Below are 19,054 nucleotides of genomic sequence, written 5' to 3' on the forward strand. Positions count from 1 at the left end.
CAATTTTCAAGGTTCTTTCCCAGGATATCACTCCAGAGGCATCCTGGGAGAACTTGACACTTGGTTAATGCTCTGTGGTAAGGTACCAAAGAATTGCAAAAATTAATATTAGTGTTTTAGAAGAAAGAGTCAGGTTTCTTGCCCCCTCCTTTCTGTGGAAAAAGAAGGGAGAAGAATGTGGGAGCTTCCTGGCTTACAAGGACATACTATGTACTGAGATAAGAAACCCCCTTTTACTAAGAGGCTTACAAGGCATTTTATGATTTAGGCCAAGCATTCAAAGAGATTTTGTAAATATGATTTTTATGCTTGTGTGTGATTTACACCAGCTCAAGATGGCCAATCGTATTCATACTTAGGAAGGGCTATTATATTGTTAATAGAGAGGTTTTTGCACTAGGTTTTGAATGGAAGGAGGAAGGAGGCTTAGACCCTCTCTCTTCCCCACACCTGTGAGGAAGAAGGTAAACAGCTAGCCAGGTGCAGGGGGGGGGGGGGGAGAGAAAGGAAAGAAAGATTTAAGTAGCCCTTTCCTCTCCCCTTTCTTTCTCCTTAATGGGCGATTTACAAAAGCTTATCTTCTGACATCATGTAAACCCCCTCCCATTCTAAAATCATGTGATTGATGTATGTACCTCTAGACAAAGGAATGGGAAGTTGACACTAAAAGATTTGTGAATGTCTTTGATACGTAAAAACGACATCAGTATCGTGTTACCTTGTAAGTTTTACTATGTAGGAATGTTTTTTATAGATCCTAGTATAGACGGATGTTATAAGCTTGTTAATCATTGTGTCATGCTCCCCCTCCTTTTCCTCCAACCTGTATGTGGTCAAGAGTATATAAATAGCCTCAGAACTATATTCGAGGCTACACAATTTGGGTCAGCTATACCCGGTGTAAATCATATGCAGCCAGCTTATTAATAAATCTCCTCTTAAAAATTCTTCTGTATTCTGCCTTGGTGTCTCTACATAATCCATGGAATTAAGGTACGCTACTTTACAGCACCTCAATAACAGTATTAGGATCATCTTCATCTCAGCCATGTGCTATCACTGCCATTGTCAGTTTTCATATTACAGTATTAAAATTACTTTACTAGCCTTTCTTTCCTTTGAGATCCCCCCTTAAGAACAAATGCTGTGTTCTACCCATCATTGCACCCATGGCATCCAGAGATGCATGTTTGAGGAAGAGAGAAGCATTGGGTTCTAGAAAAGTAGTTACATAATCATCTTGCATTAAAATATTTTTAATGAAAAATGTATTAAAAAGGAGCCACACAAGCTTGACTCCCAACCACCTGGATGGGTGGGTGGATTCTTCACTTCACTCTCCCTCTACCACTTGTCAGATCATGAAATTTAAAGACCCTTATAGCCCAGAGTCATTGGTGGCATGCAGTAGAGAGAGCAGCACAGTTCAATGAAAATACAACATAATGAAACATGCCAGTGTAATTTTAAATTCCATAGTAGCCACATTAAAACGTAAAAAAAGAGACAGGTGAAATTCATTTTAATAACATCCATATTTACAATTCAGTAACATATACATGTCTTAAAAGTATATACAGGAAAGGGGGAATGCATTTGGGGTGACACTAGAATCTATGTAAACACAATAAATTAAAATCAACTAAAAATAAAAAAAAGTATATACAAAATATGTCAATATGAAATCAGTAAAAATTATTAATGTGACAGTTTACTTTCTATTCATGTAAGTCTTTGAAATATGGTACCTAGCTTACACTTACAGCACACACCTGTTGTATTATCCACATGTGGCCAGTGGCGACTATACTGAACAACATTGGGGTAGGGGCTCCAGCAGGGTAGGCCCTGATGGAAATGAGAAACCAGATATGGGGACAGAGTTGGCAAAGCAAGAGGGTGACATTCTGACATGCAAATCTACAGTCATTCTGTTTCTTTAAAAAAACAACAACAATAAATACCTTCAATGACTTCCTGTTGTTATGGAATAAAGATCAAATTCATTAAAAAGGCTCATAAGGCCCAATGTTCTGGCCCTTTCTTACTTCTTCTGTCTAATGCTTACCTAATCCAGCTTAAGACTCTAGCCTGTGTGCATCATTCTATAAGACCTCTGTGGGTGGTGAGTCAAGAGAGGCAGATTATACCAGAACTGCAAAACAAAGGGGAAATGCCCAAGAGGTTACCCCTCTACCCTCCCCTCTACCCTCTGGCCACCAACAATCTGGCAAGGTCTGGGACTAGCTTAGATCAGGGACAAACTATTGACTAAAACAGAAAGTGAAGCTACCCAGGTACTAGGAGGATCTCTAAGTGGAATGGGAATAACAGCCATTCTAGGGTCATGAAAAGCAAATTTATAGGGTCAGTATACAAATGCAAAAACATCTGATTATTCATAAGTGAAACAAAGGGAAAGAATATTTAAATGCAAACGATGATACACACATCAAAAGAGCCATTGAAGAGAAAAGGAAATTTGAGTCCTAGACTTTTTTAAAATATTGGAGGGTGGGGCAAAGGATATAAAGAGAGATAAATATAAGGTGAAAAAATGATTTGACTGTAGGTGATGGGTATACAACATAATCAACAGTTCAAATGCTGTAGAAATGTTCACCTGAAACTTATGTACTCCTTGTAAGGTCTGTGGATAATAGGGAAAGGTCAGGCCCGGGAACTTTGGCTAGGACCACCCACAACCAAGTGCGCCAAAAGAAACTTCGCAGGAACCCTTTGGAAAAAAGCGATCATCTGTCGGCCAGTGAGATTTCACCACGTCATATTAGCTCAATCACCTTAGGGACCCTTTAAATATCTCCCACACAGGTCACCACTTGCAACTTCCCTGGCCTCTATCTTTCCTTGGGGCCAGGGAACCTCGCCGGGCAAGATGCGCTGTACTCAATAAAGCCTTTTACTATTCCACACTTCGTGGCTCCGGCCCCTTCCTTCCCTCTCGGCGGGGAAAAATACCTTATATTTTGGTGCTGAAAACCCGGGAGGAGTTTGAAGTCCACAAGGACCGCTCCTCTTCCCATCCCCTCAGAGAAAGAACCAGGGTCTCCGACCTTCCACCCACTCTGGCGCACGGTGCGGTAAGTCCCCTGCCTCCACCTTCCCCTCAGTTCTTTCCACTGAGACTCTTTGTCCGAAACCGTAGCTACGTCAGGGAAGTCTTCCCATTCTGAGTGAGTGTGCTTGTGGAGACGTCCGGAGCACATCCACTTTACCTCTTCCGTCCGTGGCCAGACCTTTAGTTTTAGGACATTGATACTCAAATCTGACCACTCCGAGGACTGAGGGCAGCCATGGGAACACAGGAATCTCCCTCCTGAAAGAAGAAGAAACTGTTCTTCTTTTCCACTGTGGCTAGGCCACAGAACCCACTGAATTAGCCTCCTGAAGGGACTTTTGGTGTTAACACCCTCACCAATTTAACTATCACCAAAAAAGCTAAGAACTGATTGGAGATCTCTTACTTACACAGCTTCTAATTATTCGTGCACCCATCCTTAATCTCTGTGCTGCCTGTTCCACCGTGCAGGCCTTTTTCGGGCCAGAGAAACCTCACCTTAAACCTCCACTCCTGATCTTTCCTTCTCCGTGGACTCCCAACTCTCTCTCCCTCCTGTCTGACCCCCAGGGGCACCCCTCTCTCGGGACTTTTCTCTGGTCCCTCTGTGGACCTCTTTTATGCTTGGGTCTCTTCCCTCTGAGAGCTCCCTCCTCTCCCTTCGCAAAATCCTGTTTCTTATTCACCACTACCATCTTTCTTTCTCCTCCCCTGCTGGCCAGGGGCCCTTCCCTTCTCCACTGTGTTCTTAAGTCCCTCCTCTGTCAGGCCATTCTCCACCTACTATTGGCTCTTAACACTGGTTTGCAGGACCCCGACGCCCAACCCCAATTTTCTTTTTTTTTTTTTTTTTTGGTATTTTTCTGAAGCTGGAAACGGGGAGAGACAGTCAGACAGACTCCCGCATGCGCCCGACCAGGATCCACCCGGCACGCCCACCAGGGGGGCGGCGCTCTGCCCACCAGGGGGCGATGCTCTGCCCCTCCGGGGCGTCGCTCTGTTGTGACCAGAGCCACTCTAGCGCCTGGGGCAGAGGCCAAGGAGCCATCCCCAGCGCCCGGGCCATCTTTGCTCCAATGGAGCTTTGCTGCGGGAGGGGAAGAGAGAGACAGAGAGGAAGGAGAGGGGGAGGGGTGGAGAAGCAGATGGGCGCTTCTCCTGTGTGCCCTGGCCAGGAATCAAACCCGGGACTTCTGCACGCCAGGCCAACGCTCCACCACTGAGCCAACTGGCCAGGGCCCAACCCCAATTTTCTTGCAGGAAGTTCTGGCCCTGTCCTGCCTCTGGCTCCAGCATTTCCTGCGGGATCTGGGTGCCAGGCTCCTCACAAGCCCCCCTCCTCTTATTCCCAACCCCCCAAGCCCCTATCCGGAACCTATGAACATGGCATTTAAAGTTTTTAACGGTCCCAACTAGTAGAAACAGGCCAAGGCTGTTCACCAGGCCCGCATGCAGCAGAAGGTAACGCTCCAAACCCAAACTCTTGTGGCAACCCTGAGACCAGCAGAGCCACCAGCAGCTTGCTTTAAGTATGGCAAGCAGGTTCATTGGTCCCGGCAGGGCCCCTGCCCACGGCTGCCCACTGAGCCCTGCCCTGACTGCAAGCAGCCCAGTTACTGGTGGAGCAATTGCCCCTTTGGACAACAGGCTTTTCCTCAGCACCTCTACGTGGAGGACAAGCCGCCCAAATGGGAGGCCAATCCAGCCAGGTGAGTGCATCAACACGGCCTAGACTCGGAGAACCCAGGGTATGCTGCAACAAGTGGGTAAGTTCATCTCATTTCTTGTGGACATGGGGGCTACCTTCTCTGTTTTGCCATCACACTCTGGACCTCTAGTTCCCTTATGGGTCTCGGTTATGGTAATGGATGGGACCCCTTCCTTTCTCCTTTTTATGCCACTCCTGACATGCAGTTTTGCCTCTAGCTTGCCTCCTTACAGGACCACTGGCAGTTGGAACCACTGGACTCCATCCATCTCCAGCTCACCAAAAGGCTGGACCCTACGAATCCCCTATTACTCCTCTTTTTTTTAAAATCCTTACAGGACCGCATCCATGAAGTTTCTCAACTCACGGCCACACAGATGTTCCTCCTGACACCCCTCAAAGCCACGACCTTCCGATCTCCCCCTCCCCACAACACCCCTAATCAGCAGGAAGTAGTCAGATGAATAAACGGCGCCCCTTTTCTATTTAACACAAAAGGTCAGAATGAAGGTCGGTGGGTAATGGGGAAAGGTCAGGCCTGGGAAGTTTGGCTAGGACCACCCACAACCAAGTGCACCAAAAGAAACTTCACAGGAACCCTTTGGAAAAAAGTGACCGTCTGCCAGCCAGTGAAATTTCACCACGTCATATTAGTTTGACCACCCTAGGGACCCTTTAAGTATCTCCCACGCGGGTCACCACTTGCGACTTCCTTGGCCTCCATCTTTCCTCTGGGCCAGGGAACCTCGCCGGGCGGGATGCGCTCTGTACTCGATAAAGCCTTTTTCTATTCTACACTTCTTGGCTCCGGCCCTTTCCTTCCTTCTGGGGGGGGGAGGGGGGGAATACCTTACACTCTTATGTGTCAATGTCACCCTGTTAATGTTAATTTTCTAAATAAAATCTAAAATTTTTTTTTAATTTAACGTTCAGAATGTATAATCTGTATTTATATCCAAAAGAGTGAAATGGCATCAAAAACCTATAAGCATGCACACACAGAGTTTTAATTTACCAAATGCTTATTTTATGTGTAATATTGTAATAGAGGAACTCTTTAGTAGAAAGTAAGTATTATTTCTAAAGAGTATATTTTAGAAATGTCATAAATGATCAAAAGCAAATTAATTACCAATCCCTACTTAATAAATAAGCAGGAGAATGTTTTTAAAAAGATATAAATCTCAAACTAGGAAGAATTATGCAAAGGATGAAGACCTTGATGGATGAAGATCTTTTAACTTATAAAAGTCAAGGTAAAAAAGCAAAGTGCAGAACAGTGCTTACTGTCGGCTATCCTTTTTATATTTACAAAGATAAATCAGGAGCAATGAAAATGTTTATCAACAAAAGATGGGTGGCAAATGGTATGTCCATGTACAACTTTTTAGTTTTAATAGTTCAACAATGTAAACATTTTACATTCAAAAAGTAAAATTAATAAGGCAAGGAGGTGGACACAATACAAACAGAAATAAAGGAATTAAAGTATAGCAAATTGGTAAACAGAGAGACTTAGTTCTAATCACTTTTACACAACACTTTGTACAGTTATAGTGAGATATATTCTAAGGATAAAAGGAAATGCCAAGATATCTTAAATTTCACTCAGTTGGTTTACTGATGGTCATAGTATGATATAATTTTTAAAAACATGTATGCATGTAGTAGAGTAAAGCAAGTAAATGTCATTAATGAATAGTGAATCATTAGGAACAATGATATGCATTGCGTGATGTAGATATTATATCTCTGCAAGAGGTACAATACAAAAACATAAGTTAAAAAAAATAATAAAGGCACGTGATATAACACAGCCGCCAGAGGGGACTTACCTCTTGGCAATACTGCAAGATGCCTTCCTTGGTGCCAATGCAGGTTTTGGTACCCGATGGGTCTGACTCCCACTTCCCATTTTGCACGTTCATGTGCATGTTCAGTTTGCCACAAAACATGGCGACCTGGGGTTCTGCAAGCAGGCCGGCGTTGCCATCAGTGGGCACCTAGGAAAATCAAGTTTTGGTTAGTTACAGCAAGCCTTAGTTCAGGGGTCTTCGAGTTTGTTGAAAGGGCTGTAAAGGAGTATGTGAAACAAGACGACAATAATGAAAATAGATCTATTCTTGCTCACTCTTAATTGTGAACTAACCTTGCCCCTGGCATTCCTTGTTATTCTGTATACTACATACATCTCCAACCACCTGTAATACAGTGTTTATTTATTTTTTTACACTGAAATAAACAAATTAGCAATATTAAAATGAATGTATTCATTGAAAAGTTTATACATTTCCCCACAGCAGATTTTGTGGTGCCTTCTGAAAGGTTCTGACAATAAAATACAACGTTTGCAAAAGTAAATATACTCACCCTAGAAGAAAGCACATTCCACAATAACCTCCAACTGACTCTCACAAAGAACAATCCAGGTCTGGGACCACACCTGGGCATTATTAGTTAGCAAGTGACTATTGATACATTATAACTTTTTGGGCAGAAAAACTGTTTTTTTAACCATGCCCAAATGTGACTGAATATTTGGCTGTCCCCCTGTTCTGCCCCCCTCCTGTCCCAGAGTATTTCCTGGTTATCTCTGTCTCAACTCCTAACTACAGGCCAAGGGGGCATAAGGGCTCATTTAGAACTCAGCACAGCACCCACCTGCTGTGCATTAAGCTCTCAACAAGTCCCAGCTATTCTTAGAACAGGAAATGTACCACTTTGGGAAAATGATTTTGAAAAGGGCGCCCTGCTGGATCTCCAAACTCGCTGTGCACAGGTATTGACTTCCTGTAAATATTTTTAAAAGGGAAAATGGAAATAATAAAAATATGTGTACTACCTCACTCAATAGGTTCTGATATCTTTAAAATAAAAAAACAATCAGCAAGAGTTGAAAATTAAACCCACAGGAAAACTGTTACTCAAAACCAAGGAGTCAAAAGACACGTTAAGCAACATAATTCCTTCCTTGTTAAATCCCGTTGCTGAGAACACGTGTGACATCCATGCCAAGAAGTTTTAACATGCCACAGAAGCCATTCATGCAGTAAGGAACTTGGTAATTCTATAATCACTTGTATCATTTCTAAAAATTGTTCACAGGAGGGAGAAAAAAAACAAAACCCTAAAATTGTACTGAGAGATTTCAGTTAAAAACGGCTTCCTGACATTTCTTCCCACAGAAATGTAAAAATAGATCAAACATCTGTCCATTCTAGTCATCTTCCTATGTATTTTGTCCAAGCACTACAGGGGATTTATGTCCTTTAAAAAAGTCTGGCATGGACCCCAGCTGAGATTTATTGCTGACCCAAGTGCAAAAACTCTTGGCAAAAATCTTTAAAACCATATTCCAGGTAATAATCTTCAACATTTCTAGTTCTACTCTGTAAGGCACACATAATTAACAAAATACTGTCCCAATGTCACCAGACTTAACAAACAGCAGAGTGGCCACAGCATCAGATGGTCAGCAGGAAGATCTAGGACCCCTCGACTCCCCAGTTTGGGCCCCTTGCCACCTCCTACAATTTGAAAGCCAGAAACTGAGACTCATTCTCTAACAGATGCAAAGAAGCAGCTTAAGCAGAATGCTCTATAAACTTAAGTTTCAACAGCTTTTTTGGGAGAATAAAGGGAATCCAGTGCCTTGATCCTAAAAGTCAGAGTGCGAATTTTGTCGATTTTATTGAGGTTAATAAGATATTAATATTGCAAGAAAGTAAAATAATCAGATACCGCCTGACCAGGTGGTGGCCCAGTGGATACAGTGTCAACCTGGGATGCTGAGGATCCAGGTTTGAGACCCCAAAGTTGTCAGCTTGAGCATGGACTCACCAGCTTTAGCTTGGGTCACCAGCTTGAGCAAGGGGTCACTGGCTCAACTGCAGCCTCCCCACCCCCTGGTCAAGGCAGGTATGAGGAAACAATCAATGAACAACTACAGTGCCACAACTACCAGCTGATGTTTCTCATCTCTCTCCCTTCCTGTCTCTCTGTCCCTGTCTGTCCTTCTCTCATCATCATCATCATCAGATATCCACAGGTACAACTCTAAATTAGATGCTATGGTGGATATGAAATATATGTATAATATATATAAATATGTAAATGTATTTATTTGCATATAAAATATGAGCTTTGCCCTCAAGGAATCTATAATCTGGGAATGGGATCACCATTGTATCCCCATGGTATTCTGCTCAAACTCATTCCTGTCCCAAAGATTTCCAGTCTCAGCTCTAACTGAACAGAGAGATTAAGGATCTCTATCACAGCTGGCACTTACTTTACTGAATGATTCCCCCCTCACCACCTCAAAATCCCTCTACCTCAGATTCTGCACAGTCTGGTCATTGTAGCCTCTACCTCCTTGTCAATACACATGCCCTTTGTTCCATAGCTTCCCCTCATGGAACACTTCAGTGCCAACCTCTCTTCCTCCAGTAGCCAGCCTCCAAGGAACCCCCTGATGACGCCTGCCTCCTAGTATTCACATCGTCAGTGCCATCCCCATCCCACAACGTATCAGGGGTTATCTGTGCAACAAATAGAATACAGCGAAAAGGAGGTAAGTTTTATAAGGGCAACACCTCCAGGGCACCTTGGCTTCTAAGAATCCTCCCTCTTTGATCACTCACCATGGGGAGTTGAGTTGCCATGTCGAAGATACTGAACCAGCCCTGTGGAGGGGCCCAAATGATGGGAACCAGGGTCTCCTGTCCACAACCATGTGAGTGAGCCTGGAAACCTACACTCTCAGTCACAGGACTGCAGCCCTGGCTGACACCACTGACATGCCAAGAAGACCTGGGGCTAGAACCACCCAGAAGACACTGGACTTCCTGACCCAGAGAAACAGAGATAATAAATGTTTGTTGTTTTAAACCTTTAAATTGGCTGTAATACACCTGTTAACACAGCAATAAGACCTAATATGCTCCCATTTTTCTCCAGCTCCATAATACATCAACAAATAGCCTTTGATCTCTTAGGAAAAAAAAAACCAAATGAACTTCCCTCCATTCTACATAAGGTCTGGAGCAGGAAGTCAGAAACTGTTCTCTACAAAGGGCCATATTTTAGGCTTTGTGAGACACACAATCTCTGGTGTGACCATGCAGAAAGAAGCAGCCTCAGACAATATGCAAAATGAGTGAGTGTTTTACAATAAAATACTATTAACAAAACAAGCAGTAAGGCAGATTTAACCAGTGGGCCACAATTTATTAATCCATGTTCTAGAGGAAACTTCTTCCATTTTTCAATTAACTCTGCTGATGACTTCAATAAACATTGTTAGCACCTTCTAACCTGCTTCTTATACTCCCTTTAATCTGATTTACAATCCCACCATTCAAACTGCTTTCTTCTAGGTCACATATGACTTCTAATCTGAGAAACCAAACAGGGACTTTCTTCATTACCTGTCACTTTTCAGCTTCTTTGCCATACATAAATCGTCTTTGGATGTCTATTACCTTGGCTTCTGTCCCAGTGAACTATGCTGGCTCTGGTTACTTAGCTTGGATTATCCCTTCACTAGCTTGCAGTCCTCAAATTCAGAGCCCAGAGCAGTCCCAAAGACTGGGCCACAGCTTCTCTCACCTACTTTAATTAAATAGTCTCATTCTCAACTACTCACACAGAGAGGCAACCCTGATAAAACAATTACAACAACAACAACAAAATGGCAGCAGCTAACATGTCTTTCTTCATTCGGTAAATCTGAGTATACAACACAGGCTAGGCACTTGATGTACTTCTGAGAACAAAGCAACTAATCATTCTAAGTCCTCTCCCTGACAACAGAGATGAACAACCATTTCAGTTTGCCTAGAAATGAGGGGTTTCCAGATGAGACTTCCCATGCTAAAACCAGGAAAGTCCCTGGCAAGTTGGGACAACTGGTCACTCGACCTGACAAACACATCAAATAAACATGTCCTCATTTTTTCTTACCTTGACTTCTAACGTTTTTTTGCTTCTTCCATTCTTTACTTTGCCATCGTTTCCTCTTCTTGACTTTGCCATTCTTTTATGCATTTTATTTTTTGTAAGTTTGTATACACTGACTACCAAATGGTAATCCTTTACATCTGTCTTAGAATGAGTTGGTTACAATCCTATCATATTGTAACCATGCAGAAACTCCATTTCTTTAATATGACTGTCAGGCAGATAAATTATTTTATGCCCGCTTTGTTAAAGATGGCCACTGCTCTCACATGGTGATGCTCTCAATGTGATACAGCTAAATGCCCTTCTTGCTTGGGAAGGGGCTTGGTTACGTTAATGTGTGTTGGGGTAGGGTTTTCCTGCTGAAAAGTTTTTAAAGGAGGAGCTAGGAGGCCATTCTGCAAAGGAGACTGTGCTGTGGTAGGGAGGAGGAGCCCATGTTGTAGCAGGGCAGGGAAGCCACGGGAGGAGGTAGCCAAAATGGTGGCATGCTGAAGGAGAAACCAGTTTTTGCAGGAGAAGGAGATGGGGAACAGAGGTGAATAAGGCTGCTGGGGCCTTTGATTCTAGGAAAACCAGAAAGATGCTCCTGGTTGTGAAACCAGAGAACATGTGTGAGTGGATTTTGGTACCCCGTGTCTTTGTTTTTTACTCGTTGGCCAGTATGAGTCTAGAATAAAGGAAAATGCTCCATCAGTTTTTGATTCCACTGTTTCTTTATGATCTGTCTGAAATAAAGGCGAATCTAGAGTGACGTCAGAGAAATGGCTATGTGAGGAGCGCTACCGATAAGTCTCCCCAAAATTTCAACAAATTCTTCAACCAGTGACAGAAAAATCTATCCTTGGAGCATCTGGAAGGCCCTCACACTGAACACGAAGGGATGATCGAGCAAAAAATTGACTAAATACATAACCAACTGTGAAGGAAATAAGACAGAGAAAGGAACACTCCGCCTTCCTCAGTAACCTGAGCAAGGGCTGCTTTCAGTTGGAACTGAGATTGGGGGATGAGGGTGTGGAGGGAGCCAGGCTTTTCGTCCAAGCCAAGGAAAGACTGTGCCCGCAGGGACTCAGCCCACGCAAGCTAACACCCATGCCGGACCCAGGCAAAGACGGCGGGCAGCAGCCATCATTAGCCCCGATATCCTGATCAGCGAGCGAGGATAATGTGCAAGAGGTTCCTCCTAGCGCCCCAGGAGTGGGCACCCTTTTTCCTGGACAGAGGAGGCAGGGTCAGAGGCCTTTGCCTGGGCTGTGACTAGAGTCTCGGTGTGGTTCCTGCACCCTGAACAGCGCCGCACAGGGAGTGCGCGAACTTCTCCAGGCGGGTGGGGCGCCTCACCCAGCCATTCAAGCTAACATCCCCGGGAAGAAAAAAAAATACGAAAGCGTTAGGGGGAGGGGCGCGCAAGCAGCTTGCAGTCTGTCTAGGGCAGGGGTCCCCAAACTACGGCCTGCGGGCCACATGCAGCCCCCTGAGGCCATTTATCTGGCCCCGCCGCACTTCCGGAAGGAGCACCTCTTTCATTGGTGGTCAGTGAGAGGAGCACATTGACCATCTCATTAGCCAAAGGCAGGCCCATAGTTCCCATTGAAATACTAGTCAGTTTGTTGATTTAAATTTACTTTTCTTTATTGTAAATATTGTATTTGTTCTCGTTTTTGTTTTTTTACTTTAAAATAAGATATGTGCAATGTGCATAGGGATTTGTTCATAGTTTTTTTTATAGTCTGGCCCTCCAATGGTCTGAGGAACAGTGAACTGGCCCCCTGTGTAAAAAGTTTGGGGACCCCTGGTCTAGGGAGCAGATCTGCGGATCCAATCGCTGAAATTAGCTTAACCCACAGTCTGCTCACCTCCGAACTGACCTATGCGGCTCTAACTAACACGATCTCTCTCAGTTCAGCCATGTAAGTAAAGAGGCGTGATATGTTTGAGTGCCTCTTGCTATGCACGTAGGGGTGGGGACAACTTCTGATTGGCAGAGCTTTCATACTCAAGACTATACGTTAAAAAAAGGGACTTGGCAGATTTTAAGACCTCTTGTTTTGCAGGCAGTGACTAGGGCATCTTCTTCCCAGCCAAAACAGGTATCAAAGTGCAAAAAGCCTGGGTAGAGTAGTCCCACAGAGTGCTGAGGCATACTGGACACGCTGGAGGCTCATAGAAGGCAACATGAGAGCAATTGGCTCCTACCCCTGCTTGATTACGCTGGTGGCTCTGACTGACAGAGCCTTACCCAGAGCCCTGTGCTGAGTGGGGATTTGCCAGCTCTTTGAGCCTCTTACTCTCCAGGCAGAGGCAGCAGCAACCTCATAGCTGAATCATCAGGCTGCTAATTCAGGAAGGAGAGACTAGGAGAGAGGCTCTGGGAAAACGAGCTCTCTCATTATCGGAGCCTGCAAATGCTAACAAGCCTCGATTACCAACAAGGCTAAAGCCTAATATATGACATCGCCATAGAGAGTTATCAACTGCAAATCTCTACCTAAGCATGCCACAGTGGCAGAGCCTGGGGTACAGAGTCACTGACCAGGAAGAGGGACAAGAAAGAAAAAGGAAGAAGATAACCTCTCAAAACCAAGAAAATCGACAGACTTTATAGCTTTTTCCATTTTTTTTTTGTTTCTTACATCTTCCTGTTTTTATTTTTTTTTTCTTCTACTTTGGTTCTTTTATTCTCTGCCCATATTATTCTTTTCTCTTCCTGAACTACACTACCCATAAATGTTACATCTCCCACTTTCTTTCTTTTCTTCTCTCTTTCTCTCTATGAGGGTTACACTCCAAATCCCTTAACTCTCTCTTCTTTTTTGGTTTTTTCTTTCTTCTTCTTTCCCTTTTTCTTTTATCTCCCTCTCTATTACATTCTTCTTTCTCCTTTACTTTTCATTTCATTCAATCCTCAATCATGAACAAATTATTTTATTGGGGACTCAAATTTTTTCTTTGTGGCATTTTGGGTGCTTTTTACTTCGCTTTTTAACTCATTAGCATTCCCCCCCCCCAACCATGACTCTGCATTCTATCTAGTTTTTGCTCCACTTAATACAATAGTAGTTTTTCTACTTTTTCCTGTTTCCCTCTTATCCCTCTCATTATAGCTCTTAGTCAACCATCACTTACAAGCAAGTCATTGTATTCATGACCCAAATTATATCCTTTTTTGCATTTTCTGGGTCCCTACCTCCTTTTTGGCACCTTTATCATTTCTCCCCAACTCAGGCCCTCCATAATAGGTAGTTTTTGTTCCATTTAGCACAATTCATCATGATATTTTTTCAAGGAGGAGAGGAGAGGAGAGAAAGAATAAAAAAAGGGAAATAATAAATTCTTTTTTTTCCATATTTGTCTTTCTTTATTTTACTTTTTATTCTTCATTAATTCTCATTAGTGCTATCAACAAAACCACCCTCAGATGCCATTAAGGAAAAGGAAATAGAATATCATGGATACAAAAGACAGAGATGTAGCACAGATAGATGAGAAAAAAATCTATGAAGAAAAAAATTTAATATATTGGAAACCTTGGAGATAAATGACAGAGAGTTCAAAATAGAAATCCTAAAAATACTCAGGGATATACAAGAAAACACAGAAAGGCAATTTAGGGAGCTCAGAAAACAACTCAATGAACACAAAGAATATATTACCAAGGAAATTGAAACTAAAAAACAAATCAAACAGAGATGAAAAACTCAATTCATGAACTGAAAAACAAGGTAACAAGCTTAGCGAATAGAACAGGTCAGATAGAAGGTAGAATTAGTGACACAGAAGACAAGCAACTTGAGGCACAACAGAGAGAAGAGAGAGACTCAAAAATTTTTTTTAAAATGAGAAAGCCCTACAGGAACTGTCTGACTCCATCAAAAAGACAAACATAAAAATAATAGGTATATCAGAGGGAGAATAGAGAGAAAATAGAATGGAGAACATAGTCAAACAAATAATAAATGAGAACTTCCCAAGCCTGTAGAAAGAACTAAAGCCTCAAATTCAAGAAGAAAACAGAACAAAGAGTTTTCATAACCACAACAAACCTACCCAAGACACATAATAATGAAATTGGCACAAACCAACGACAAAGAAAAAATTCTCAAGGAAGCCAGGGAAAAGAAGAATACAACATATAAAGGAAGGCCCATTAGATTATCATCGGATTTCTCAGCAGAAACTCTACAAGCTAGAAGAGAGTGGACCCAAATATTTAGTCCTGAAAGAGAGGAACTTTCAGCCAAGACTACTATACCTATCAAAGCTATCCTTCAAATATGAAGGAGAAATGAAAACATTCACAGATACAGAAAAGATGAGGGAATTTATCACCAGAAAAACCCCACTCCAGGAAATACTAAACGGAGTTTTCCAACCAGATACAAAGAACAAAGCAAAACAAAACCACAAGTAAAAGTTCCAACAAGAACACAATAAAACCAAATTTAAACAGTGACAACAAAAACAAAAAAAAAAAGTGGGGAAGGCCAGGTCAGAGATTAACAGCAGCAAAGGACGATGGAGTGCAGAAGCATTCATAAGATAGTGTACTACAATGAACATGGTAGGTACCCTTTTCATTACTTAATGGTAACACCCTTGAAAAAGCCACCACAGAAGCACATGACTTAAAAAAGACAGCAACAAAGGAAAGAAGTATGGAATACAACCAAACAAAAATAATAAAAAAACAAAAGAGAAGAATCAGAGAAGATACAAAACTAACAGAAAGCAATTTATGAAATGGCAATAGGGAAGCCACAAGAGTCAATAATTACACTAAATGTACATGGATTAAACTCACCAATAAAAAGACACAGAATAGCAGAATGGATTAAAAAAGAAAATCCAACTGTATGCTGCCTATAAGAAACACATCTAAGCAACAAGGATAAAAACAAATTCAAAGTGACAGGCTGGAAAACAATACTCCAGCAAATAATATCCAAAAAAAAAGCAGGCGTAGCAATACTCATATCTAATAATGCTGACTACAAGACAGCAAAAGTACTCAGAGACAAAAATGGTCATTTCATAATGATTAAGGGGACTCTGAATCAAGAAGACATAACAATTCTTAATATATATGCACTAAACCAAGGAGCACCAAAATATATAAGACAGCTACTTATTGACCTGAAAACAAAAACTGACAAAAATACAATCATACTTAGAGACCTCAATACACCCCTGATGGCTCTATATCGTTCATCCAAAGAGAAAATCAATAAAGATATATTGTCCTTAAACTAAACACTACAGCACCTGGATATGATAGACATCTACAGGACATTTCATCCCAAAGTGACAGCGTATACATTTTTCTCTAGTGTACATGAAATATTCTCAAGAATTAACCATATGTTGGGCCACAAAAATACCATCAGCAAATTCAGAAAAATCGAAATAATACCAAGCATATTTTCTGATCATAAAGCATTGAAACTAGAATTCATCTTCAAAAAAGAAGGAAAAAAATCCCACAAAAATGTGGAAACTAAACAACATACTTTAAAAAAATAAATGGGTCAAAGAAGAAATAAGCACAGAGATCAAAAGATATACAGACAAATGAAAATGACAATATGACATATGAGAATCTCTGGGAAGCAGCAAAAGCAGTAATAAGACAGAAGTTCATAGCACCTCAGGCCTATATGAACAAACAAGAGAGCCCAAGTAAACCACTTAACTTCATACCTTAAAGAACTAGAAAAAGAAGAACAAAGACAACCCAAAACCAGCCAAAGAAAAGAAATAATAAAAATCAGAGCAGAAATAAATGAAATAGAGAACAGAAAAACTATAGAAAAAATTAATAAATCAAGGAGCTGGTTCTTTGAAAAAATTAACAAAATTGACAAACCCTTGGCAAGACTCACCAAGGAAAAAAGAGAAAGGATTCATATAAACAAAATCCAAAATGAAAGAGGAGAAATCACCACAGACATCATAGATATACAAAGAATTATTGTAGAATACTATGAAAAACTGTATGCCACCAAATTCAACAATCTAGAAGAAATGGATAAATTCCTAGAACAATACAACCTTCCTAGACTGAGTCATGAAGAAGCAGAAAGCCTAAACAGACCAATTAGCAGGGAGGAAATAGAAAAAACTATTAAAAACCTCCCCAACAATAAAAGTCCAGGCCCAGACGGTTATACTAGTGAATTCTATCAAACATTCAAAGAAGACTTGGTTCATTCCTATTCTACTCAAAGTCTTCCAAAAAATTGAAGAAGAAGCAATACTTCCAAACACATTTTATGAGGCCAACATAACCCTCATACCAAAACCTGGCAAGGACAACACAAAAAAAGAACACTACAGACCAATATCTCTAATGAATACAGATGCTAAAATACTAAACAAAATACTAGCAAATTGAATACAACAACATATTAAAAAAATAATACATCATGATCAAGTGGGATTCATTCCAGAATCTCAGGGATGGTTCAACATACATAAAACGGTTAACGTAATACACCATATCAACAAAACAAAGAACAATAACCATAGGATCTTATCAATAGATGCAGAAAAGGAATTCAATAAAATACAACACAACTTTATATAAAAGATATTCAACAAAATGGGTATAGAAAGAAAATATCTCAACATGATAAAGTCCATATATGATAAACCATCAGCTAACATCATAGTAATGTCATTAAACTGAGGACTTTCCTCCTTAAATCAGGAACAAGACAGGGTTGTCCACTCTCTCCAATCTTATTTAACATGGTGCAAGAAGTTCTAGCCAGAGCAATCAGACCAGATAAAGAAATAAAAGGCATCCATATCAGAAAAGAAGAAGTAAAGGTATCACTTTTTGCAGATGATATGATCCTATACATCGAAAACCCCAAAGACTCCACAAAAAGATTACTAGAAACAATAAACCAATATAGTAAGGTCGCAGGATACAAAATTAATATACAAAAGTCCATAGCCTTTCTATATACCAACAATAAAACATTAGAAAATGAACTAAAAAAAATAATCCCCTTCACGATTGCAACAACAACAACAAAAAATACCTAGGAATAAACAAAGAATGTAAAGGACCTATATAATGAAAACTACAAAGCACTGTTAAGGGAAATTGAAAAAAGATACAATGAGATAAAAAAATATTACTTGTTCTTGGATAGGAAGAATAAATATAATCAAAATTACCATATTTCAAAGCAATATTCAAATTTAATGCAATTCTCATCAAAATTCCAATGACATTTTTTAAAGAAATGGAACAAAAAATCATCAGATTTATATGGAAGTATAAAAAAACCCAAATAGCCAAAGCAATCCTAAGGAAAAAGAATGAAGCTGGGGGCATTATAATACCTGACTTCAAACTATCTTATAGAGCCCCAACAATCAAAACAGCATGGTATTGGCAGAAAAATAGACACTCAGACCAATGGAACAGAATAGAAAGCCCAGAAATAAAACCACATATATATGGTCAAATAATTTTTGATATAGGGGCCAACAACACACAATGGAGAAAAGAACGCCTCTTCAACAAATGGTGCTGGGAAAACTGGAAAGCCACATGCAAAAGAATGAAACTCGACTACAGTTTGTCCCCTTGTACTAAAATTAATTTAATATGGTACTAAACTCATGGACCTTGGTTTTAAAGAGCATTTTATGAATTTGACTCCAAAGGCAAGAGAAGTGAAGGCAAAGATAAATGAATGGAACTACATCAGACTAAAAAGTTTTTGCTCAGCAAGAGAAACTGACAACAAAATAAACAGACAGCCAACTAAATGGGAAATAATATTTTCAAACAACAGCTCAGATAAAGGCCTAATATCCAAAATATACAAAGAACTCATAAAACTCAACAACAAACCAACAAACAATCCAATAAAAAATGGGAAGAGTACATGAACAGACACTTCTCCCAGAAAGAAATACAAATGGTCAACAGATATATGAAAAGATGCTCATCCTCATTAGTTATTAGAGAAATGCAAATCAAAACTACAATGAGATACCACCTCACACCTGTTAGATTAGCTATTATCAACAAGACAGGTAATAACAAGTGTTGGAGAGGCTGTGGAGAAAAAGGAACCCTCATCCACTGTTGGTGGGAATGTAAAGTAGTACAACCATTATGGAAGAAAATATGGTGGTTCCTCAAAAAACTGAAAATAGAACTACCTTATGACCCAGCAATCCCTCTACTGGGTATATACCCCCAAAACTCAGAAACATTGATACGTAAAGACACATATAGCCCCATATTCATTACAGCATTGTTCACAGTGGCCAAGACCTGG

The 19,054-nt window shown here is 40.9% G+C and overlaps 1 protein-coding gene across 6 annotated transcripts in view; it reads right to left on the bottom strand.

Annotated features, from left to right (window-relative positions):
* APP (amyloid beta precursor protein) overlaps positions 1-19,054 on the bottom strand; it is a 276,723-nt gene that overhangs the window by 195,392 nt on the left and 62,277 nt on the right. For all 6 annotated transcript variants that reach the window (XM_066369939.1, XM_066369938.1, XM_066369937.1 and 3 more), the window contains exon 2: positions 6,623-6,790. In XM_066369939.1, coding sequence (XP_066226036.1) covers positions 6,623-6,790 — 168 coding nt within the window. The remainder of the gene's footprint in view (positions 1-6,622; positions 6,791-19,054) is intronic.

The sequence above is a fragment of the Saccopteryx leptura genome, chromosome 2, assembly GCF_036850995.1.
Source record: "Saccopteryx leptura isolate mSacLep1 chromosome 2, mSacLep1_pri_phased_curated, whole genome shotgun sequence".
Lineage (NCBI taxonomy): Eukaryota > Metazoa > Chordata > Mammalia > Chiroptera > Emballonuridae > Saccopteryx > Saccopteryx leptura.